Below are 26,963 nucleotides of genomic sequence, written 5' to 3'. Positions count from 1 at the left end.
AACTCCTCTCAATAACCCCCTCTGCCTCCCGAATGATCCGAAGTTCATCCAGCTCCAGCTCCAGTTCCCTAACGCGGTTTTCAAGGAGCTGGAGTTGGGTGCACTTCCCGCGGATGTAGTCAGCAGGGACACTAGTGGTGACCCTTACCTCCCACATTCTGCAGGAGGAACATTCAACTGCCCTGACCTCCGTTCCCATTATTCTAAATTCCCAAGACTTTAAAACTAAAGAATAAAAAATAAACCTGTTACCTTACCAATCAGGCACACAGAACCTTTTTTTTGGTTAGAGGAGGAGGATGGGTGGGACACACTACCCGAGTAGTGTTTCGGGTAACGCAACCACACAAATATATTACCTCACTCACTCACCAGTCCCGTGTCGGCCCCTGCTCAGCTACGATCACTGAATCCCCCACTATTGATATCCTGGGGTTACCAACAAACATCAACTGAACTAGCTGTATAATAATGGTAGGTAGAACTGGTTAGCAACTGTGAATAATTTGTTTCCCGACTCACCAAAACATTCCCACCAGTTACATGACACAAATCAGGAGTGTGATGGAATACTCCCCACTTGCGTGGATGTGTGCAGCTCCAACAACACTCAAGAGGCTTGACACTATCCATGACAAAGCAACCTGCTTGATTGGCACCACATCCACAAGCATCCACTCCCTTCACCAGCAGCACTCAGTAGGAGCAGTGTGTCCTATCTACAGAATGCGCTGGAACAACTCACAAAGCTACCCTCTAAACCTGACATCTCTGCCATCTAGAAGGACAAGGGCTGCAGATACATCAAAGTGTTTCAAGAAGGATTTGGATGTAGTCCTTAGGACTGAAGTGATCAAAGGGTCTTCAGCGAAAGCTGAAACAGGGGGCTGAATTGGATGAACAACCATGAACATATTGAATGTTGGAGCAGGCTTGACGGGCTGAAGGGCCTACTCCAATTCTTCTTTTATTTGTTTCTGTGGCACATGGAAACACCATCATCTGCAGGCTCCCCTCCAAACTACTCCTCATTCTGACTCGGAAATATACCGCCATTTTTTCAGTGTCACTAGGTCAAAATTCTGGAACTCCCTCCCTGATGGCATTGTGGTCGTCCCTACCCTGGTCGGAGTGCAACAGCAATGGAGCTCACCACCGCCTTCTGCAGGGCAATTAGAGAAGGGTAATAAATACACTCCCAACCTGTGACAACCATATCATGTGAATGAATGAAAAGAGGTATCCTGTCATTGTTTACACCACTCTTTCTCTTTTCCTGCAGTTGGAATGTGCGAATTTTATCCGTGTTCTTCATTCATACAATCGATCTCACCTCCTGGCCTGTGGAACAGGAGCCTTCGATCCAGGCTGTGCCTTTATCAGAGCGGGTCGCTGGGCTGAGGTAAGGTAAATGTGTGAGTGATACATTCCTGGTATGAAACCACTGCAGCATGCAGTGTAGGGTTACAGGTTTATGGTGAAATGAATAAAACTACTTAAATATCAAACTCCTGGTGTAAAGAGTGCTGTTGAACATTATTAAATTCTATGTTATGAGATAGCATTCATTGGAATTAGACAAAAAGATGGCTCATAAATGTTCTGGCTTTGTGGGTAACCTTTTTGATGGGATTACAAGATGAGGTAACTTTATTATTGCAATACTAACCAGAGAAACATCCAAACAGATTCAGTAAACTAATGGATTGAAATGTCAAATTGTTACATGCTGACGATCAAACGCACAGCAGCAGAGTGAGCAATTTCAGACAAAGGAATCGAACATATCCTTAGAATTAATGGCTGCATCTTTTCTGGGCTAGTTTCTGAAATGGTTGATACTGGAATTGTTTACAAATAGTTTATTACAGAAAACTGATCTGTGTATACATTAATATCCTTTTAAAATATTACTCTAAATCTGGAAAACAAAATAACCGTAAGCCAACATCATCGAAACTGTCCTGTTTGTTCGGACTTCATGTAATGGCCAGGATCCCAATTTGTGAAAGTCATTAGCTCTTGTCTGATCTTTCCCTCAATTTATTTTTTTTTGTCTGAAAGCTCCAATCCAAAAGCAATCCCTCTGTTCTTCCTTCCTTCCACACTCAGAATCTCACCTTAAATTTTGCTGTGACTTCCTACTCCGAGGATCCAGGCAACATTGGTTAGGATGCTGCAATCCTTTCACTGCTGACATGTTTACTGATACAAACACGGGAAATACTGCTTCATATAGAATAAATACTAAAGTTCCAGTAAGTTAAAGCTCCAAAGATAAACTGTATGATATTCAAGAAGCAACTCTGTGTCCTTATCCATACTGTCTTTACAATGTGGGCAAAATTGGCCTGTTTTTCAAGCTAATCAATATTTTTAATCTAAAATTCAATTTAAACTAATGATCAGGTTTATTTGGCAGTGATTTATTGATTGATTGATTGATTTATTATCACGTACTGAAATACAGTGAAAAGCATTGTTGATGAGCGATACAGGCAGATCACAGCAATCAAAGGATGTACAGATCAAAAAAATTCAAAGGCATACAGATTACGTTGCAGGTTACATTATTTAAGGCTAGAGTCCATTCAGCAGTCTGATAACAGCAGAAAAGAAGCTGTTCCTCAATCTGCTGGTGCATGTGTTCACGATTCTGTATCTTCTGCCTGACAGAAGAGGTTGTAGGAGAGCATTACCAGGGTACGATGGGTCTTTGATGATGTTGTCAGCCTTTTCGTGGCAGTAAGCTGTGTAAATACAGCCCATGGACTTCACAAGCTTCAAAATCTCCCCTTTCCCCACTGCATCCCAAAACCAGCCCAGCTCTTCCCTTCCACCCACTGCATCCCAAAACCAGCCCAGCCTGTCTCCACCTCCCTAACCTGCTCTTCCTCTCACCCATCCCTTCCTTCCACCTCAAGCCGCACCTCCATTTCCTACCAACTACCTCATCCCACCTCCTTGACCTGTCCGTCTTCCCTGGACTGACCTATCCCCTCCCTACGTCCCCACCTATACTCTCCTCTCCACCTATCATCTTTTCTCTCCATCTTCGGTCTGCCTCCCCCTCTCTCCCTATTTATTCCAGAACCCTCTCCCCATCCCCCTCTCTGATGAAGGGTCCAGGTCCGAAACGTCAGCTCTTACGCTCCTGAGAGGCTGCTGGGCCTGCTGTGTTCATCCAGCTTCACACTTTGTTACCATGGATGGGGGATTGGCTTCTGCGATGGTCTGGGCCGTGCTCACCACCTTCTGTAGTTTCTTATGGCCCTGGGCAGGGCAGTTGCCGTACCAGGGCGTTATGCAATGGGACAGGATGCTTTCAATGGCACATCTGTAAAAGTTTTCAAATTACAACTTTCTTGAGCTGCCTGAGGAAGAAGGGACATTGTTGTGCCGTCTTGGCCATCACATGGACATGAGAAATCCAGGACAGGTTGTCTGTTATCGTCACTCCAAGGAACTTGATACTCTTCACCTTCTCAACCTCAGCTCCATTGATGTAGATGGGAATGTTCTCCTCCTCGAAGCAAACATATTGATTGGGATCTTAGAGAGGCCTGAATGAACAAACCAACAGCAAATAACATGCAGGAGGGGAATTAACACATTCAACCCATTCAGTCTGCTCCACCATTCAATAAGGGATAAATTACTATCTAATAATCCTCAAAGCCAATTTCCTGTCTTTTCCCCATAACTCTTGATTCCCTTGCATTGGTCCACTGCACTGATCCAGCTGACATAAAATGACTTTGACCTATGTCCAACCCTCTCCTCACACACAGACTGAAACTGATGCAGATAGTGGTGTCATGATAATGTCACTGGGTGAGGATTCTTGAGTTCCTGATCGATGCTGTTGCAGTACAGATTCCAATCCCAGCATGGCAACCATTGCATTTAAATCCAGTCAATAAATCTGGACTTGAAATCATGATGATGACTGTGAAACAATTGGTAATTGTTGAATATCCTGTCCAGAAGGAAATCTGCTGACCTCTTCCTGCTTTGACCGACAAGAAACCCTAGACCCATTGTCATGTGGTTGACTGTAAACCGTCCTCTGACATGGCTGGGCAAGTCACTCAGAATAAGGGCAATTAGAGGCAGGCAGCAACAGATGATTTTGTCAACGAGGCACAAATCCAATAAAAAATGAAAAAAAAACTATTCTGAGCAAATACATCCTTTGTGCTGCATGTAATTCTTCAATGCCTTATTAGCTTGCTGCCTTGAAACTGCAAGCTAATTCTTTGGCAGATGAATTGTCTACACATTATATTGATGCACTGAGTTGGTGGAGAGGTGTTGCCTTACGTCGCCTATGTCCTGTCACACTGAGGCTAAGCACTGCTGTGTTGAGCTTTATCGGACCTGAATGATGTTCTGGCCTCAGCATGTTGCTACTGTGCACCTGGATGGGTCTTCCGTGAGTGATAATGGGAACTGCAGAAGCTGGAGAATCCAAGGTAATGAAATGTGAGGCTGGATGAACACAGCAGGCCAAGCAGCATCTCAGGAGCACAAAAGCTGACGCTTCGGGCCTAGACCCTTCATCAGAGAGGGGGATGGGGTGAGGGTTCTGGAATAAATAGGGAGAGAGGGGGAGGCGGACCGAAGATGGAGAGAAAAGAAGATAGGTGGGAAGGAGAGTATAGGTGGGGAGGTAGGGAGGGGATAGGTCAGTCCAGGGAAGATGGACAGGTCAAGGAGGTGGGATGAGGTTAGTAGGTGGGAGATGGAGGTGTGGCTTGGGGTGGGAGGAAGGGATGGGTGAGAGGAAGAACAGGTTAGGGAGGCAGAGACAGGTTGGACTGGTTTTGGGATGCAGTGGGTGGAGGGGAAGAGCTGGGCTGGTTGTGTGGTGCAGTGGGGGGAGGGGATGAACTGAGCTGGTTTTGGGATGCGGTGGGGGAAGGGAAGGTTTTGAAGCTGGTGAAGTTCACATTGATACCATTGGGCTGCAGGGTTCCCAAGCAGAATTCCGGAGAGACCACTCTCTCCGTGACTCCCTTGTTCGCTCCACACTGTCCTCCAACCCCACCACACCCGGCACCTTCCCCTGCAACCGCAGGAAATGCTACACTTGCCCCCACACCTCCTCCCTCACCCCTATCCCAGGCCCCAAGATGACTTTCCACATTAAGCAGAGGTTCACCTGCACATCTGCCAATGTGGCATACTGCATCCACTGTACCCGGTGTGGCTTCCTCTACTTTGGGGAAACCAAGCGGAGGCTTGGGGACCGCTTTGCAGAACACCTCCGCTTGGTTCGTAATAAACAACTGCACCTCCCAGTCGCAAACCATTTCCACTCCCCCTCCCATTCTTTAGATGACATGTGCATCATGGGCCTCCTGCAGTGCCACAATGATGCCACCCGAAGGTTGCAGGAGCAGCAACTCATATTCCATTTGGGAACCCTGCAACCCACCAGCTTCAAAACCTCCTCTTCCCCCACCGCATCCCAAAACCAGCCCAGTTCGTCCCCTCCCCCCACTGCACCACACAACCAGCCCAGCTCTTCCCCTCCACCCACTGCATCCCAAAACCAGCCCAGCCTGTCTCCACCTCCCTAACCTGCTCTTCTTCTCACCCATCCCTTCCTCCCACCCCAAGCCGCACCTCCATCTCCCACCTACTAACCTCATCCCACCTCCTTGATCTGTCCGTCTTCCCTGGACTGACCTATCCCCTCCCTACCTCCCCACCTATACTCTCCTCTCCACCTATCTTCTTTTCTCTCCATCTTCGGTCCGCCTCCCACTCTCTCCCTATTTACTCCAGAACCCTCACCCCATCCCCCTCTCTGATGAAGGGTCCAGGCCCGAAACGTCAGCTTTTGTGCTCCTGAGATGCTGCTGGGCCTGCTGTGTTCATCCAGCCTCACATTTCATTATCTTGGGTCTTCTGTGAATTGGCCACATGTTCCTGTTGAAATTCTCAAGATCAAAGGCGTTTTATTCAGCAAATGGACACACAATCCAGAATTGGGACAGCTACTCATTCATAAAGTCAGGAGGTATGGGATATAGGGTGATTTGTCTGTCTGGATTCAGAATTGGTTGGCTGACAGGAGGCAGAGAGTGGTTGTAGATGGTAAGCATTCAGCCTGGAGGTCAGTGCTGAGTGGTGTCCCACAGGGCTCTGTTCTTGGGCCTCTGCTCTTTGTAGTTTTTATAAATGACTTGGATGAGGCGGTTAAGGGGTGGGTTAGTATGTTTGCTGATGACACAAAGGTTGGAGGTGCCATTGATAGTATCGAGGGCTATTGCAGTCTTCAGCGAGACATTGTCAGAATGCAGAGCTGGGCTGAGAAATGGCAGATGGAGTTCAACCTGGATAAATGCGAAGTGATGCATTTTGGAAGGTGGAACATGAAGGCTGAATATAGAAACAAAAAAACAAAGAAACAAAGAATCCTACAGCACAGGAACAGGCCCCTCGGCCCTCCAAGCATGTGCCGATCAAGATCCTCTGTCTAACCTGTCATCTATTTTAATAGGATTAAAGGCAGGACACTCGGCAGTGTGGAGGAACAGTGGGATCTTGGTGTTCAAGTGCATAGCTCCCTCAAAGTTGCCACCCAAGTGGATAAGGTTGTTAAGAAAGCAGTTGGTGTCTTGGCTTTCGTTAACAGGGGGATCAAGTTTAAGAGCTGCGAAGTTATGCTGCAGCTGTACAAAATCCTGGTGAGACCACACTTGGAATATTGTGTCTAGTTCTGGTCGCCCTATTATAGGAAAGATGTGGAGGCTTTGGAGAGGGTGCAAAGGAGGTTTACCAGGATGCTGCCTGGACTGGAGGGCTTGTCTTACGAAGAGAGGTTGACAGAGCTCGGACTTTTCTCTCTGGAGAGAAGGAAGAAGAGAGGTGACCTGATTGAGGTGTACAAGGTAATGAGAGGCATGGATAGAGTCGATAGCCAGAGACTTTTCCCCAGGGCAGGATTGACTGCCACGAGGGGTCATAGTTTTAAGGTGTTAGGAGTAATGTATAGAGGAGACGTCAGAGGGAGGTTTTTTCACCCAGAGAGTTGTGAGCGCACAGAATACTTTGCCAGTGGAAGTCGTGGAAGCAGAGTTATTAGTGACATTTAAGCGGCTGCTGGACATGCACATGGACAGCAGTAAATTGAGGCGAATGTAGGTTCGGTTATTTTATTTTTTGATTAAGATTAAACTATGGCACAACATCGTGGGCTGAAGGGCCTGTACTGTGCTATACTTTTCTATGTTCTATGTTCTATCAGATGGTTTACACATTGTATGTAATTCTTCTCTTACAAAAGGTAACTGCTCAATGATTGACCTTTCTAGTGTGGTCTTATTTTACCAACTGACTGCACCTGGTTTATGATGCCAGGACACCTGGGGCAAAAATTTTATTGACTGGATAACAGACTGGTATAATGCAGAAAGGGGAGTGCAAGAGATACCAGCTCTACCTTCTCAAGGAAACACAATCAGGAATGATGCAAAGACCCAACATAAAACACTTCTAGCCAGTCTCCTGTTCTGACTGCTTTTCCCAGTAACACTCCTCTAGTGTCAAAAATCCAGATACATTGGTCTTGGGTGCTACTATACTTCCATAAAATGTATGAAAACTGTTTCCAAAATGAGCCTTCAACAGGCATGATTCAGTACCAGAAAAGCAGCCAACTATTTACCTGAAATCATCCATGTGATTTTACTTTTGACCATGCAATCATATTTTACATAATAAATGTACGAAAAATTACTTCTAAAGGGTTAATCTGCAATACTCTATCAAAACAGGAGAAATTTGTTTTTAATATATAACGGATTAGATTTCATGTTTTTTTTTCAATTGTTAGATAGGGTTAGATAGGGTGGATAGGGAGAGCCTTTTTCCTAGAATGGTGACGGCGAGCACGAGGGGGCATAGCTTTAAATTGAGGGGTGAAAGATATAGGATAGATGTCAGAGGTAGTTTCTTTACTCAGAGTAGTAAGGGAATGGAACGCTTTGCCTGCAACGGTCGTAGATTCGCCAACTTTAGGTACATTTAAGTCGTTATTGGACAAGCATATGGATGTACATGGAATAGTGTAGGTTAGATGGGCTTCAGATCGGTATGACAGGTCGGCACAACATCGAGGGCCGAAGGGCCTGTACTGTGCTGTAGTGTTCTATGTTCTATGTTACACACATGAATATTTAGAGTTTCTCTGGTCTACTGATGTTGAAATGGTTGATCTGCTATCCTTTCTCTCTCTCAATTATTCACACAGTGAGGTGGGAGGTTTCCTGGTCTACCTTTATATTGTTGTGGTCCAGGATAACATCAGCATTATCACATTCCTGCAAATTGAACACAAGGGTAATTATTTCCATCTAAAGCGTGGCATCTTGCCCAGATAGAGGGCAAGGGAGAGAAATCACGTAGCCTCCGATTTTCCTGCTTCCAGGCTCCTTCATTAATAATTCCCAATTTTAAATCTCCTCCATCTTTCTAAATTGTTGACAGGGTCAAGGTAGTTGTTTCTCCATAAAGCCCCGTCTTAAGATTTTCTTGAGGGCTACATTCTAATTTCTGTAGCTATTTTTCCGCTATTTATTCAGTGACACAGTCGTTGTATTTATATTGATAAACAGGTTTTGTGGACTGGCGCAGAAGTAGAATTGGAAGATTGGGTCAATATCCTCAATAATTACCAGCACTGTATTAGTCCTAGAGCCAAAGTCAGAAGTCACATGACACCAGATGATAGTCCAGCAATCAGGAGGGTTGGGAAACTATCAAACATAACAAAGGGACACTAAAAAATTAATAAAAACAGTTATGGAAGAAAACTATCATAAAGTATCAAAAAGGATAGCAAAAGCTTCTATAAGTTGATAAAAGGGAAGACAGTCACTAAAGTGAATGTTAGTCCCTTTGAAGATGCAACTGGAGTGTTAATAGTGGGGAACACCGAGCTGGCAGAGAAGCTAAATCAATACTTTGCCTCAGTTTTCATGGTGGAGGACAATAGGACCATTCTTATTGGAGCAGGCACGTCAGAGACAATAGAAAGGGTAGGACTTAGAACAATCAACATCGATGGAGGAAATGTACTCAGCAAACTATTAGGATTGAGGGCTGACAAGTCCCCTGGGCCTGATGGCCTACATCCTAGGGTATTAAAGGAAGTAGCAGCAGAGGCAGTGGATCTATTAGTTACAATATTCCAAAATTCCCTGGTTCCAGTTAATTGGAAAAATGCTAATATAACAAAAAGGGAGGGAGGCAATATGTGGGAAATTACAGACAAGTTACTTTAACATCTGTTGTTAGCAAAGTGTTAGAATCAGTTTTCAAGGAACCAGGACATTTGGAAAGTCAAAACACTACCCATCAGAGTCAGCATGGTTTTATGAAGAGTAAATTATGTTTGACTAATTTGTTAGCGTTCTTTGAAGGTATAACAAGCAAAGTGGAAGGTGTCACACAAAAGGTTAATTCACAAAGTTGGATCATATGGGATTAGGGGTTATCTATTCGCTTGGATATGTGACTGGCTGATGGACAGGAGACAGAGAGTCGGGATAAATGGACATTTTCCTGGATGGCAAGAAGTGACTCATAGATGTCACGGGGTTTGTTCTTCGGACCCCAGCTATTTATAATCAACATTAATGACTTGGATACAGGAATAGAAAGCCCTGTAGGCAAATTTGCAGATGACACAAAAATGGGCAGGATGGTAAATAGCGAAGAGAAAATAAGAACCTTACAAATGTGTATGGGTTGGGATAGTGGGACAAAATGTGGCAGATGGGGTTTAACATGGATAAGTGTGAGGTCATGCATTTCAGTCTGGAAAAATGGAAAGGGGACTACTATCTAAATGGGGAGAGACTTTGGAAGGTCCGGTGCAGAGAGATCGGGGTGCCCTCGTTTCTGAGTCACAGAGAACCAGCATGCAGGTACAGCACATAGTAAATAAAGTGAACAAAGGTGAGACCACACCTGGAGTATTCTGCATAGTTTTGGCTCCCCTATTTGAGGAAAGATGTGGTGGCAATGGAGACAGTTCAGTGGAGGTTCACTAGATTGATCCCAGAAATGAGAGGCTTGTCGTATGAAGAGATATTAAACAGTTTAGACTTATACGCTCTGGATTTTGGAAGAATGATGGGAGATCAAATTCAGGTATTCAAGATGATAAAAGGTATACATAAAATAGACGTGGAGTGGATGCTTCCTCTTGTAGGGCATTCTAGGATCAGGGTTCATAGACTTCGGATAAGGGGTACCAAATCTAAAACAGAATTGAGGAGAAACTGCTTGTCCCAAAGAGTGGTGATCTGTGGAATTTTCTATCCCAAAGTGCGGTGGATGCTGGGATAGTGAATAAATTAAAGGTGGAGTTAGACAGATTTTTAATTAGTAATGGGTTGAAGCCTTATGAGGAGAAGGCAGAAAAATGGTGGTAAGGAGAATATCAATCATGATCGAATGGTGGAGCAGACTTGATGGGCCAAATGGCCTAATTCTGCCCTTATTTCTCCTGAACTTATGAAATATAAGGTTTATTCAGAATCACACAAGCTTTTTTGATTCCAAAAACTTGTGTGATTTCAAATAAACCTGTAGTACTAAAACCTAGTGTCATGAGACTTCTGACTTTGTCCAACCCATTCCAACACCAACATCTCCGCATCATGGCTACTATTGATCATAAGACCATAAGACATAGGAGTGGAAGTAAGGCCATTCGGCCCATCAAGTCCACTCCACCATTTAAATCATGGCTGATGAGCATTTCAACTCCACTTCCCTGCACTCTCCCCATAGCCCTTGATTCCTTCTGAGATCAAGAATTTGACGATCTCTGCCTTGAAGGCATCCAACGTCTTGGCCTCCACTGCACTCGGTAGCAATGAATTCCACAAGCCCACCACTCTCTGGCTGAAGAAATGTTGTCTCATTTCAGTTTTAAATTTACCCCCTCTAATTTTAGGGCTGTGCCCACGGGTCCTAGTCTCCCCGCCTAACGGAAACAACTTCCTAGAGTCCACCCCTTCTAGACCATACATTATCTTGTAAGTTTCTATTAGATCTCCCCTCAACCTTCTAAACTCTAATGAGTACAATCCGTTCATCATACGTTAAACCTACCATTCCAGGGATCATCCGTGTGAATCTCCGCTGGACATGCTCCAGGGCTAGTATGTCCTTCCTGAGGTGTGGGGCCCAAAATTGGACACAGTATTCTAACTGGGGCTGAACTAGAGCTTTATAAAGCCTCAGAAGCACATTGCTGCTTTTATATTCCAACCCTCTTGAGATAAACGACAACATTACATTCGCTTTCTTAATTACGGACTCTACCTGCAAGTTAACCTTTAGAGAATCCTGGACCAACACTCCCAGATCCCTTTGTACTTCTGCTTTGCAAATTTTCTCACCATTTAGAAAATAGCCCATGCCTGTATTCTTTTTTCCAAAAGTGCGAAACCTCGCATTTGCTCACGTTGAATTTCATCAGCCATTTCCTGGACCACTCTCCTAAACTGTCTAAATCTTTCTGCAGCTTCCCCACCTCCTCAGTACCACCTGCCTGTCCACCTATCTTCGTATCATCGGCAAACTTCGCCAGAATACCCCCAGTCCCTTCATCCAGATTATGTACAAAATGCAGAGGAATGGAATTGTGGGAGATGTAGCAGTTTGGATTGGAAATTGGCTTGCTGAAAGAAGACAGAGGGTGGTAGTTGATGGGAAATGTTTATCCTGGAGACCAGTTACTAGTGGTGTACCGCAAGGGTCGGTGTTGGGTCCACTGCTGTTTGTCATTTTTATAAATGACCTGGATGAGGGCGTAGCAGGATGGGTTAGTAAATTTGCAGATGACACCAAGGTCGGTGGAGTTATGGATAGAGACGAAGGATGCTGTAGGTTGCAGAGAGACATAGATAAGCTGCAGAGCTGGGCTGAGAGGTGGCAAATGGAGTTTAATGCAGACAAGTGTGAGGTGATACACTTTGGTAGGAGTAACCGGAAGGCAAAGTACAGGGCTAATGGTAAGATTCTTAGTAGTGCAGATAACCAAACAGATCTCGGTGTCCATGTACACAGATCCTTGAAAGATGCCACCCAGGTTGACAGGGCTGTTAAGAAGGCATACAGTGTTTTAGCTTTTATTAATAGAGAGATCGAGTTCCAGAACCAAGAGGTTATGCTGCAGCTGTACAAAACTCTGGTGCGGCCGCACTTGGAGTATTGTGTACAGTTCTGGTCACCGCATTATAAGAAGGATGTGGAAGCTTTGGAAAGGGTGCAGAGGAGATTTACTAGGATGTTGCCTGGTATGGAGGGAAGGTCTGACAAGGAAAGGCTGAGGGACTTGAGGCTGTTTTCATTAGAGAGAAGAAGATTGAGAGGTGACTTAATTGAAACATATAAAATAATTAGAGGGTTAGATAGGGTGGGTAGGGAGAGCCTTTTTCCTAGGATGGTGACGGCGAGCATGAGGGGGCATAGCTTTAAATTGAGGGGTGAAAGATACAGGACAGATGTCAGAGGTAGTTTCTTTACTCAGAGAGTAGTAAGGGAATGGAACGCTTTGCCTGCAAAGGTAGTAGATTCGCCAACTTTAGGTACATTTAAGTCGTCATTGGATAAGCATATGGACGTACATGGAATAGTGTAGGTTAGATGGGCTTCAGATCGGTATGACAGGTCGGCACAACATTGAGGGCTGAAGGGCCTGTACTGTGCTGTAATGTTCTATGTTCTATGTTCTTAATGTATAAAGTGAACAGCTGTGGCCCCAACACTAAACCCTGCGGGACACCACTCGTCACCGGTTGCCATTCCGAAAAAGAGCCTTTTATCCCAACTCTCTGCCTTCTGTCAGACAGCCAATCCTCAATCCAAGCCAGTAGCTCACCTCAAACACCATGGACCCTCACCTTGCTCAGCAGCCTCCCGTGAGGCACTGCACCAAAGGCCTTTTGGAAGTTTAGATGGATAACATCCACTGGGTTTCCCGGGTCTAACATACTTGTTACCTCTTCAAAGGATTCTGAAGATCCTGAAGCCATTACACATAAGGAAAGCATTCAGCCTCTAGAGGCTGCAGGATTCAAATTGGCACAAGACAATGGACAAAAGTTAGCAAAGGTTGTTCTGAAAATATTTGAAATAATTTCACACACTAAAAGCCATTACCCTGAATAAACCTGCCACAGACTGTTGAGGTGATAGCTGAAGTGCTTCCATTGCATATGGGCTAAAGTCTGAAATTTAAACTCCAGACAGCCACTTCCCGTTTCGCTGTAGCACGGATTTAAGTTAACAATTAATGCAGTGTTCATTAGAGTGATTTGGTGGTTCGCACTGTTACCTCACAACATTAGACTCAGGTTCAATTCTACCCTCAGACGACTGTCTGTGTGAAGTTTGCACTTTTTCCCTATGTCTGCATGGGTTTCCTCCCACTGTCTAAAGATGCTCAGGTTGGATGTCTTGACCATGCTAAATTGCCTGTAGTATCTCGGGATGTGCACGCTAGGTGGGTTAGCTATGAGAAGTTCAACGTTACAGGCCTAGGGTAGGGGTATAGGTCTGGGTGTGTTGCTCTTTGAGGTTCAGTGTGGATTTAATGGGTTTAATGGCCTGTTTCCACGACGTGGGCATTCTATGGTTCTATTTCCCCTGCGTATGGTTGCTGCTGAACATCTTCAGCTAGAGTTTCTGCATTTTTTTGCAAGAAATTCATGCAATTGTGCTTTCCAGTCTATTGGGCTACTAATAGCTGAGTATTCCTTTGTTCATAAGCTTATTCTTAAAAGTATGGAAAAAAAATCAGAGCTGGAATTGGCCATTCAGCCTGTTATGTCTTCTCTGCTACTCAATATCATCATGTCTGATCGTCCAATCAGTGCCATAGTTACTCAATACTGTTCTCTCCCCCGCACACCTCCTTCCCTTTCTGCATACTCTGTGGCCTCCCTCTGTCTCCTCTTCACACCCCATGTAGCCGTCTCTCCACCCTGCAGCCAGTTCGTCAGTTTCTCTCTCTCTCTCTCTCTCTCTGTCCCTGACCAGCTTGTTAACATGGGTTTCATTGGCCCTGCCAACCCCTCCCTCTCAAGTATATGACCTATGATCTCTGCCACATGAGCCTATCAGCAACAAGCATGAGAGAAAATCAGTCTCAAATTGAAGGAACACCTCTTCAGAGATTCTATTGTTCAATCAATAGCGTGCCCATGACTGACCTTTCCTGCATGTTTGGGGGTAGATTGTCCATCTCTCCTGTGTGTTTGGATATTGATATATGTTCAATGAGCCCAGGTCCCATAGAACATATGGGCCCTGGTCATTAGAACCACTTACTCTTCTGCCAGGCCCTTTCCAGAAAAGCTACAGGAACTGGAAGGAGCTGAAAAGGGACCATGTGTTTTGTCATTATGTACAATCACTTTATAAATTAAAAAAAAACTGGAACATGATATGACTACTCAGAGGCTGGTATCCCCATCACCAAGTCACTCTTTATTTTATGTGGAATATTCTTCACACTGGCCCAGCTTCTTCAGACCCAGCTCTCAGAGTGAACAGAACCTCTGACGCTCCCGTTTATATCTGTCAGCCAGGACTCCCTGATTGGACCAGATTAACAGCCCCAGTCAGGGAACTCGTATTCTATGACATCCATATGGCTGACCTCATTACATGCACTGCAGAACCAAGAAGCATTATCTTCCATCAGGAATTGGCAGTGAGCAGAACACTGTGTTAAGCCATGGTTTAGAATTCAGATTTACCAGGCCACAGCAAATAGAAACATTTTGTTATCTGGAACATTCAGACAGCTCCTACGATTGAAATGCTAAATATTATTGTCCAAAAAGTGAATTATTAACTTAGGAAAGCTCTTGCAGACTGTACCTGGATACACATCTTAATGAGCATGCATTGTTCTGGTGAGAGCATTGACAATAAAAATACATAGCATTGTGTTTCTCCATATCATTACTGTAATTGAAAATCTAAAGTATGGCAATGAGAGTTCATTCAGTTTGACAGGTGGAGAAGGGGAAATGTACCTTTTCTAGATTTATTAAGTCATTACACATTCCACCTTCATCTCTGAGACTCTGTGAAACATTTACAAGAGCAGCTATAATATTCTTTATGTTAGAAAAGAGAAAGCACTTACCATGCTCTAGCACCTAAATTATAGCTGCAATCAGACCTTACTGTCAGATCGAAATGTTACCATCAGATTTAGAAACAGATGGAAGAAGATGCGCATTTTTTTAAGAAGTATATATTTGAAATCTAATTATGTATGTAGTTCACTCAAATGTTCAAAAAAGCTGTACTTAATTATGCTGGGAGATAGTAAGGCCGGCAGATGCTGGAAGTCAGCGAAGACAGCAGGTCAGGCAGTGTTGGAGGAGCAGGAAAGTGAATGGTTTGAACCCTTCTGGTTAGTGTCACTTACAATATAGACACCATAATCTTCCTCTGAAACTGGAGAAGTAGGTAAAACTGAAAATAAAAAGCATAAAACAAATCATTCAGCAAAGGTTCAGCATATCTAGCAGCGTCTATGGACATAAAACAAAGTTAATATTTTGGGTCATGACATCAGAGCTGTCACTATATCATGCTTCTACACAATCTATGAACTCTGAGGTGGAGAGGTTTTGTTTATTTGATATGATATGTTATGGTACAGATGCACAGTTTGAGCAAAGCTTAAGTCAGGGATCAAGCCAAAAGTCAGGTCACCTAAAATTTGCAAAATGGACTGTTATTTCCGACATCTGGATTTGCTGATGATACTCCCACCTCTGGATTCAGTCCTCACTTCAGGACATGAGCAAAATGAGCACAGAAATGTGTGTCAATGTGCCAAGGTGCTCCTTTCAGGGGAGATGCTAATCTGAGACCCTGTCTCAAGGTAAATGAAAGACAATCTCATTCTGGCACCTGAGGAAGAATTGGTATCCCTGCTTGCATTGATCCCTCATTAACTTTATCAAAATGGACTAACTGTTAAGTCAGAGATAATAAGAACTGCAGAGATAACACAGTATGAAGCTGGAGGAACACAGCAGGCCAGGCAGCATCAGAAGAGCAAGAAAGTTGTTGTTTCAGGTCTGGACCCTTCTTCACAAATTGTTTGCTATTTGTGAGATTGTGCTGTGTATAGAGTAACTGCTTTATAAACTTTCACAGCAACAAATGAGTACACTTTCAAACAAGTTATTGGTTGGGAAGAACGTTGTGACATTCTGAACTTGTGAAAGCCATGAGATAAATTAATGTTTTTTTTTGCAGTGTTTATCATGGAAATATTAATAATCGTCCTAGAGTCATTATCACTCTATAGTTTCCTGTTTGCTATGTAACAGACATGCGATACAAATGTAGGATGGAATATTTGACAATGCACAGTCACACTGAGGGTGAAAGAAACTGTTAGACTAATGTTTGCTTGTTGAATGGTCTAATCCAAATCCTCATATGGGACGAAAGAGTTCAATAGGTAATAGGGAAGCCAAATGGAATGTTGGCCTTTATTTGAGATTTAAATGGAAAATAATCAGTGAGAGGTTTTGCAAAACCTATGCAAAGCGCTGTTGAACACTGCTGAAATCCGTGAACTGTTTTATGCTCCTTACTTAAGGAAACATATACTGGCATTGGACCCTGTCCAGAGAAGGTTTACAACGCTGATACCTGGTATGGAGGGGCTACTTTATGAAGAGATACTGTGCAGTTGGGCCTGTACTCACTGAATTTAGAAGAACGAAACATGATCTTTGTGAAACTTTCAAGACTCTCAGGGATTTGACAGGGGTGATGCAGAGAACTTATTTCCCCTTGTGGGAGGGTGTAGGAAGGCAGCATCTTAGATTAAGGGACCACCCATTTAAGATAAAGATGAGGAAGAATTGTTTCTTTGCTCAGAGGCCAGTTAATCTGTGAAATTATTTATTGCAGAGAACCATAGAGGCTGTGTCATTAAGTATAATCAAAGCTAAGTTAGACAGATTTTTAATCAGTAAAGGAATCAAGCGTTACAGGGAAAAGTCAGGAAAGTAGAGCTGAAGATTATCAGATCAGCCGTGATCTCATTGAATGATAGAGCAGAATCAATGGGCTGAATGGCCAGTTTCTGCTCCTATGTCTTATGTTTGTACAGCCTTATGTCATATTTCTGTACAATTTACAAACTCTAATGTGGAGAGGTTGTGTTTATTTGATATGATACATTATGGTAGATATGCACAAGTTGAGCAAGGCTTGAGACAAGGGCCAAGACAAAAGTTGGGTCACATAAAATTTGCAAAATGGACTGTTATTTTTGACAGAGATAGTAGGAACTGCAGATGCTGGAGAATCTGAGATAACAAGGTGTAGAGCTGGAAACCATTTCTGAAGAAGGGTCTAGGCCTGAAACGTCATCCAGCTCTACACCATGTTATCTCTGTTATTTTTGACATCTGGATTTGCATCTTAAGGAAAATGCAGAAATAATCATGTTCTTTTGCACAGAAATAAGATTATTACCATGGCTGGAGTCCCAGTGTATCCACAACAAATTGTAATAACTGCCAAGAATATGATTAATTGACTGTATATTATTGTAGTGCATAAGTACTCTCAGAAGTCTTTTTTTATTCATTCATGGGATGAGGGACACAGCTGGCTAGGCAGTGTTATTGCCCATCCCTATTTGTCTAGAGGGCAGTTTGGAGTCAGCCACATTTCTGTGGGTCTGAAGTCACAGGTAAGCTAGGCCAGGTAGGGATGGCAGTTTCCTTCCCTAAAGGGAATTAATGAACCAGATGGGCTTTTCTGGCAATTGAGTCAAAGACATTGTTAGATTCTTAATTCTAGATGTTTTACTGAATTTAAACTCCACCATCTGCTGTGGTGGGATTTGAATCTGGGTATCTGGATTAACAGCCCAGCAATAATACCGCGAGGCCATCAACTCCCCCATTTATTTAATGGGAAAGATTTGGCAAATTGCTCCTGTCTGCTTCATTTAATGCAATTACCACAAACATAAATAACAGATGACCGCTAACTTTTGGGACAATATTTTCCCAAACATTTAATCAGTTCAATGCAATGTACCCAGAACACAGACAAAACAGTAAAATATTTAGTCATGATTAATGTTATCTCTCACAGCAGAAACTTTACACTACATATTTATCAAACAATTCATTGCAAAAACAATCAGAAGCTAAGAAAAAACACTTTAAGATACCAACTGACAATATTTGTTACATCTGGATTTTCAATGAAGCTACCTTTAGTAGCTAGAACAGAAAGGAATAAGTTTCTTTTTATCCAAAAAGGATAAGGAAAGATTATTTTTTCATTATAATTGAATTTGGAAGCATTAATTCTGATGCAATGATCCAAAAAAACTGATGAAGCTCCTGCCAAGTTTAATGAATTACAACGCTTGCTGAAAGAGACATAAATTCTCAAAGAATTTAAAGGGGAAAACAATGTTTATCCTGCATGAGTGAAGTGTTCTGATTGGTTGGTAAGTGGACTCTGACTGGTAGAAGCATTACCATGGAGAAGACACCAAGTAATAGTGATTGACATTTAACTACTAGGCTTTGTTTAAATTTTAAACCAAGTACGTTAACTCTGATTTGCACTGTCATAGCCTATTAAAATGACACAGCAAATGGCTGATTATTATTTTGTTGAATTGAGACAGATAGAGCTCCAATTGTTGTAGGATTGGCCTTATTGGCAATATTATTAAGAGGCCCTTATTTACTTTTTCACCATGTTATACACCTGACCTTCAAATAAGTCAAAGAGATATCCTAGACCCGAACTTTTATTTAAAGGCAAGTGGAAAGTGATGCGTTCCAGATGTAGTTCGATTAGTCTCATGAATTGGCTTTCCGCAAAAAATACTTTATTCTTACACAAAGCTAAAATATAAACAAAAGAAAGAAGAATTAATCTAATTTCAGCTCTCTTGAAAACTTAACTGAAAAATAGATTATCTACAGAGCAGAAATTGTTCCAACATAATAACATCCCATTAACGCACCTTTGGCAAAGGCAAATGACGTAAAATAGATTGTCTCATGTGTGACGTTTCTCCAGTCTAGGAGATAAGAACACCAAGAGAAAAATCTGCTAGAGAAAGAGAACTCCAGCTTTTTGCTGTGGCTGACGGAGATATAGCAATTTCCAAAGCCAACTTGAAAACTCCAACTGCTGAAATTTAAACTAAATCCGCTGGTTATGTGGGAGCCTGGCACCACCCATTCATGCTGCTCCTATTGTTTAAGTCTTTAAAAAAAAACAAGATCTCAAAAGGTGTTTACTTTAAGGGCTTCAAACAGACAGTTTAGGATCTCTGGTTAAAAAAGTCGCTTGAAAAGAAAGGAGAAAACATACCTCTCAAACCCATAGTATCATCACACCTGTGTAGGCTCAATCTTGAAATAGAGCACACCACAACTCACTGGAGGAGACTCTACAAATATTCCCATCCTCAATGATGGAAGAGCCCAGCACATCATTGCAAAAGATGATGATGAAGCATTCACAGCGACCTTCAATTGGAAGCTCCGAATGGATGCTCCGTCTTGACCACCTCCAGTGGTCCCCAGCATCACAGATGTCAGTCTTTAGCCAATTCAATTCACTACGTGTTATATCATGAAATAGTTGGAGACACTGCAAACTGCAAAAGCTACAGGCCCTGACAACATTCCGGCCATTGAAGACTTGTGCTCCAGAACTAGCAGGTCCCCTAGCCCAGCCATTCCAGTACAGCTACAACACTGGTGCCTACCCAACAATTTGGAAAATTGCTCAGATATGTCTGATGCACAAAACGTATGACAAATCCAATCTGGCCAATTATTACCCCATCAGTCTCCTCTCGATCATCAGTAAAGTGTTGGAAGGTATCACTAACAGAGCTGTCAAGCAGCACCTGCTCAGCAGTGACCTGCTCAGTGACGCCCAGTTTGGGTTTCACCAGGGCCACTCAGCTCCTGATCTCATTACAGCCTTAGTTCACACTTGGACTGAAGAGTTGAATTCCAGAGGGTGAGGTGAAGGTGACAGCCCTTGATATCAAGGCTGCATTTGACCATGTATGGCATCAAGGAGCCCGAGCAAAACTGGAATCAATGGGTATCAAATGGCAAACTATCCACTGGTTGGAGTCATACCTGGCACATATGAAGATGGTCAACAAAATGTGAGGCTGGATGAACACGCAGGCCAAGCAGCATCTCAGGAGCACAAAAGCTGACGTTTCAATCTAGGCCCGAAACATCAGCTTTTGTGCTCCTGAGATGCTGCTTGGCCTGCTGTGTTCATCCAGCCTCACATTTTGTTGTCTTGGATTCTCCAGCTTCTGCAGTTCCCATTATCTCTGATACATATGAAGATGGTCATGGTTGCTGGAAGTCAATCATCTCTGCTCCAGGACATTTCTGCAGGAGTTCCTCAGCATAATGTCCTAGGCCCAACCATCTTCAGCTGCTTCATCAATGACCTTCTGTCCATCACAAGGTGAAAAGTAGGGATGTTCAATAATGATTGCGCAGTTCTACAGATACTGAAGCAGTCTGTGCTAAAATGCAACGAGATCTAGACAACATCCAGACTTGGGCTGATAAGTGGCAAGTTACATATGTGCCACACAAATGCCAGGCTATGACCATCACCAATAAGAGACAATCTAACCACCGCCCCTTGACATTCAATGGTGTTACCACCACCAAATCCCTCCACTATCAGCATCCTGGGGGTTATCATTGACCAGAGACAACAACTGGACTCACTACTTAAATACAGTGGCTACAAGTGCAGGTCAGAGGCTAGGAATACTGCAGCAAGTAGCTCACCTCCTGATTCCTCAAAGCTTGTCCACCATCTTCAAGACAGAAGTCAGGAGCGTGATGGAATACTCCCCACTTGCTTGGATGGGTGCAGCCCCAACAACACTCAAGAAGCTTGACGCCATCCAGGACAAAGCAGCCACTTGATTGGCACCACATCCACAAGCATTCACTCCCTCCACCACCAACGCTCAGTAGCAGCAGTGTGTACTATCTACAAGATGCACTGCAGAAATTCAGAAAGATCCTCAGACAGTACCTTCCAAGCCCATGACCACTTCCATCTAGAAGGACAAGTGGCAGTAGACATATCGGAACGCAACCACATCCAAGTTTCCCTCCGAGCCACTCACCATCTTGACTTGGAAATATATTGCCATTCCTTCAGTGTTGCTGGTAAAAATCCTGTAATTCCCTTCCTAAAGGTATTGTGGGTCAACCTACAGCTGTGGACCTGTGGTAGTTCAAGAAGGTAGCACACCACCACCTTCTCAAGGGGCAACTGGGAATGGGCAAGGAATGGTGGCCAGTGACACCCACATCCCACAAACCAAAAGAGAAAAAAAACATACTAAAGTTATTTTTGTACATAATAACATACCCAATCAGATCATTTCTCATGATTGGTCCAAAGAATGCCACTTCTGATTCTCAAAGATGCATACTTTGCCCCAAGATTATCTTGGCAATATAATGTGGCTGAAACAGTTCAAGCAAACAGGTTATTCCTCAAGTCTGTGTCAAACATCAAAATGTAGAAACATAGAAACCAGGAGCAGGAGGAGGCTATTCAGCCCTTTGAGTCTGCTCCACCATTCTTCACAATCATGGCTGATCGTTCAACTCAATAGCCTATTCCTGCTTTCTTCTCCATAATGTTTGATCCCATTCACCCAAGTGCTATATCTAGTCACATCTTGAATGCATTCGATGTTTGGGCATCAACTACCTCCTGCGGGAATGAATTCCACAGACTCCCCACTCGTTGGATGAAGAAATATCTCCTCATCTCCGTCCTAAATGGTTTACCCTGAATCCTTGGAACCCTTGGTTCTGGAAACACTCACCATTGGGAATATTCTCTCTGCATCTACCCTGTCCAGTCCTGTTAGAATTTTAAAAGTCTCGATGAAATACCCCTCATTCATCTGAATTCTAGTGAAAACATTCCCAATAAAGTCAATCTTTCCTCATATGTCAGATGCACCATCCCAGAATCAGCCTGATAAACCTTCACTGCAGTCCCTCGAGACCAAGAGCATCCTTTCTCAGAAAAGGATACCAAAACTGTACATGTTTTCCTAGGCGTAGCCTCACCAAGCCCTGTATAACTGCAACAACACATCCCTGTTCCTGTGCTCAAAGCCTCTCGCAATGAAGGCCAACACCATTTGCCTTCTTTACAGCCCGCTGCATATGTATGTTTACCTTCAGTGACTGGTGTGCAAGGACACCGAGGTCCCACTGCACACCCCCTCTCCCAATTTAGAGCCATTCAGTTAGTAATCTGTAGTCTTGCTTTTGCTTGCAAAGTGAATAACCTCACAAATTATACAGCATCAGCCATTGATTTGCTCACTCACCCAACCCGTCGAGATCATGCTGAAGGATCACCGCATCCTCATCACAATTCAACCTCCCACCCAACTTGATATCATCTGCAAACTTTAAGATGTTACATTTTGTTCTCTCATCCAAATCATTAATATATGTTGTGAATAGTTGGGGTCCCAGAATCGATCCCCATAGCACACCACTGGTTACTGCCTGCAAGTTTCCCTGGAGCACTGCAGCTGACCCAAGGCAGAAATATTGGCCAGGGAACATGATGGTCTGTTAAATTGGCGGTCATTTACACAAACCGAATGTAGGGATATTGTACAAAGAAATAATTCCGTGATCATGAACTTGAAAGTTGCCACCTAGGTTGACAGGGCTGTTAAGAAGGCATACAGTGTTTTAGCTTTTACTAATAGAGAGATTGAGTTCCGGAACCAAGAGGTTATGCTGCAGCTGTACAAAACTCTGGTGCGGCCACACTTGGAGTATTGCGTACAGTTCTGGTCACCACATTATGAGAAGGATGTGGAAGCTTTGGAAAGGGTGCAGAGGAGATTTACTAGGATGTTGCCTGGTATGGAGGGAAGGCCTTACGAGGAAAGGCTGAGGGACTTGAGGCTGTTTTCATCAGAGAGAAGAAGGTTGAGAGGTGACTTAATTGAAACATATAAAATAATCAGAGGGTTAGATAGGGTGGACAGGGAGAGCCTTTTTCCTAGGATGGTGACGGCGAGCATGAGGGGGCATAGCTTTATATTGAAGGGTGAAAGATGTAGGACAGATGTCAGAGGTAGTTTCTTTACTCAGAGAGTAGTAAGGGTATGGAACGCTTTGCCTGCAACGGTAGTAGATTCACCAACTTATGGTACATTTAAGTCGTCATTGGATAAGCATATGGACGTACATGGAATAGTGTAGGTTAGATGGGCTTGAGATCGGTATGATAGGTCGCCACAACATCGAGGGCCGAAGGGCCTGTACTGTGCTGTAATGTTCTATGTTCTATGTTCTATGTTTGTCCTGGTGCACCTCATCCAACCACTCCAATACCTCAGAGAAACTATATTTTCACTCTATTTTCTTCATATTAAACCTACCATTAACAAAGATTTTATATCTCCACATCTCCTTTACCCCCAAGCACTCCCTTTGTTAGCAGGTTTTGAGAAGATTTGTAGCTCAGGTTGAGGTTCTGGATGTGAGTTTGCTCGCTGAGCTGGAAGGTTAGTTTTCATATGTTTCGTCACCTGATTTTTATTTGAAAAAATATATTCTATTCATAAGATGTACAAAAAATAAAACATTTATACACCGACCCAGTCATGCAAGCCGCTCCGGGTTACCCAGGGGGTACGTACACCAACTAAAGGAAAAAACAAAACAGAGAGAAAAAAAAACAAAGCAAAGAAAACACCCCGGCAGTCATCACCCCGCACAGTCCCAGTTGGCCCCCTGCCCAGTTGGGGAAGGCGCCAGCTGGGCCCAGTTACCAGATAGGGCCCTTTTTTCTATTCTGGAGAAGGGGGTTCATACGGTGGTCTTTCCCCACCGCGCCTTGGCGGCGGCTGCCCCAAGCTTTAGCACGTCCCTCAGCACATAGTCCTGGACCTTGGAGAGCGCCAGTCTGCAACACTCGGTCGGGGTCAGTTCTTTCAGCTGGCACACCAGCAAGTTGCGGGCAGACCAAAGAGCATCTTTCACTGCATTGATGGTCCTCCAGGCGCAGTTGATGTTGGTCTCGGTGTGCGTCCCCGGAAACAGCCCGGAGAGCACCGAGTCCCGCGTCACGGATCTGCTCGGGATGAACCTCGACAAATACCACTGCATCCCCCTCCAGACCTCCTGCGCATAGGCACACTCCAGAAGGAGGTGATCGACAGTCTGCTCCCCGCCCCGCAGCCACCTCGAGGGCAGCGTGCGGTGGTGCAGAGATTCCGGGCATGCATAAAGGATCTCACTGGCAGAGCCCCTCTCACCGCCAGCCAAGCAATGTCCTTGTGCTTGTTTGAAAGTTCTGGCGATGAGGCATTCTGCCAAGCGTCCGCTTGGTTTCCCCAATGTAGAGGAAGCCACACTAACCGCTTTGCAGAACACATCCGCTCGGTTCGCAATAAACAACTGCACCTCCCAGTCACAAACCATTTCCACTTCCCCTCCCATTCTTTAGATGACATGTCCATCGTGGGCCTCCTGCAGTGCCACAATGATGCCACCCGAAGGTTGCAGGAACTGCAACTCATATTCCACTTGGGAACCCTGCAGCCCAATGGTATCAATGTGGACTTCACCAGCTTCAAAACCTCCCCTTCCCCCACCGCATCCCAAAACCAGCCCAGTTCGTCCCCTCCTCCCACTGCACCACACAACCAGCCCAGCTCTTCCCCTCCACCCACTGCATCCCAAAACCAGTCCAACCTGTCTCTGCCTCCCTAACCTGTTCTTCCTCTCACCCATCCCTTCCTCCCACCCCAAGCCGCACCTCCATCTCCTACCTACTAACCTCATCCCTGTAAGTGACAGTCGGTCAGCCGGAGGCAGTGGTCGGAGAAGAACACTGGCTCGACGCCGGTGGACCTGAGATGCTGCTTGGCCTGCTGTGTTCATCCTGCCTCACATTTTATTATCCCGGTTGGCTATGACCTTGGCCAGGATTTTGTAGTCCACGTTCAAAAGTGAAATGGGACGCCAATTCTTAATTTCTTCCATCTCCCCCTTCCTCTTGTAAATGAGGGTGATGATGCCCTTCCTCATGGACTTGCACATTTCCCCTGCCCGAAGCGCACTATTGTACACCTCCAGCAGGTCCTGGCCGACCAGGTCCCACAGAGCGGAATACAGCTCGACCGGTAAGCCGCCGCACCCGGGAGTCTTATTCCTCGCCAAGGACTTGAGGGCACTGGTCAGCTCGTCCAGGGATATCGGCCGGTCCAGCCACTCGCTCGTGCTGTCGTCTAAGACCTCCGTGATAGACGACAGGAACGATTCGGAGGCCGTGCTGTCTGTGGGCTTCGTGTCGTACAGTCGGCATAGAAGGATCTGCTGATCCTCAAAATTCGGGCCGAGACGACGTCACCGATCTGTTTTCCTCCTTCAGCCGGCTAAGCACAGAGCTCTCTTTGTGCACCTTCTGAAAGAAGAAACGCGAGCACGTCTCATCCTGCTCCACGGAGCGGACCCTGGACTGGAAGATTATCCTGGATGCCTCTGCGGTGAAGTGCGAGGCTTGCTGGCCCCTCACCTCGCGGAGGTCCTCCGTGACATCGACCTCCATCAACTGCAGAAGGAGCAGGTTCTGTACCCTTTTCTGGAGTCGCGACAGCTTTCCCCACATCTCTCTCACCTTCCGAACACCCTTGAGGACAAAGAACCTCTTGATGTTCTCCTTCACCGTCTCCCACCAGTTGCCCGGAGACTCAAAGAACGGTTTCATGGTTCTCCAACCGGCGTACTCCCTCTTAAGCTCCTCGACGTTCTCTGGGATCAACAGAGTCATGTTGAGCTCCCACGTCCCCTTGCCGGCCGACTGGTCATCCTGTAAGTGACAGTCGGTCAGCCAGAGGCAGTGGTCGGAGAAGAACACCGGCTCGACGCCGGTGGACCTGACCGAGAACGCCCGTGACACAAACAGGAACTCTATCCTTGAGCGAATAGACCCATCTGGACGTGACCAGGTGTACCTCCACTGCGCTCCATCTGCAGGGGTGCTGAAGACGTCGAGCTGCTTGGCGTCCTTCACCGTACCCATCAGGAATCTGGACGTGACGTCCAGTTGACTCCCCCCACCCGCTGTGCCCACGCCGGATCTTCCATCTGCATAGATGATGCAGTTGAAGTCTCCGCCTAGGATGACCGGCCTGGACATAGCCAGCAGGGGTGGAAGACGCTGCAGGATGGCCAACCGCTCACTCCGTACCGCTGGGGCGTACACGTTGATCAGCCTCAGGGGTGTGTTCCTGTAGGTGACGTCAGCCACTAGGAGGCCCCCCCACCACCTCCTGAACTTGAGAGATGGTGAAGTCACGCCCCCGCAGCAGAATAGCCAGGCCCGAGGAGCGACAGTCGTTACCCCCCGATCAGATTGAAGGCCCACAGGTCCAGGCGCCAGACCATTTCCTGTACCTGCTGAGGTGAGGTATCCCGCACTCCTGCAGAAACAGGAGGTCCGCCTTGACGGTGGTCAGGCAGGCCAACGTGGATACACATCTCGCGGTTGACTTGACGCTGAGCACATTAATGCTCGCAACTCGTACCTCCATTGTGGGCAGTGACCGCAGTACCCTCCCCAAGTCCAAGGTCCAGCCCCTCCACCTGTCCCTTCATGCCCATTGCCCGGGCTAACTGCTGGACGCTCTCTGGGCTCAGGAAACAGTCCGTGCTGCCTTCCGGGTGGCATGCCCCCGTCGGGGGTACGGAGGCAGGAGAGTCCAGCTCTGGGTCAGGCTGGGGACACGCTGTTTCCTCCTTCCCGCCTGGAAGTTCCGGGGGGGCCTCCAGGCCCCCAGCGGCACGTGACTG

The 26,963-nt window shown here is 45.1% G+C and overlaps 1 protein-coding gene across 2 annotated transcripts in view; it reads left to right on the top strand.

The window, feature by feature from the left end:
* Positions 1-26,963, top strand: part of LOC125463445 (semaphorin-3E-like) — a 262,044-nt gene that overhangs the window by 129,397 nt on the left and 105,684 nt on the right. For both annotated transcript variants that reach the window (XM_048554709.2, XM_048554708.2), the window contains exon 4: positions 1,283-1,402. In XM_048554709.2, the coding sequence (XP_048410666.1) occupies positions 1,283-1,402 (120 nt within the window). The remainder of the gene's footprint in view (positions 1-1,282; positions 1,403-26,963) is intronic.

This window comes from Stegostoma tigrinum, chromosome 25 (genome assembly GCF_030684315.1).
Source record: "Stegostoma tigrinum isolate sSteTig4 chromosome 25, sSteTig4.hap1, whole genome shotgun sequence".
Taxonomy (NCBI): domain Eukaryota; kingdom Metazoa; phylum Chordata; class Chondrichthyes; order Orectolobiformes; family Stegostomatidae; genus Stegostoma; species Stegostoma tigrinum.
The sequence above is the reverse complement of the archived record's forward strand: the minus strand, read 5'-3'. Positions and strand labels throughout refer to the sequence as shown.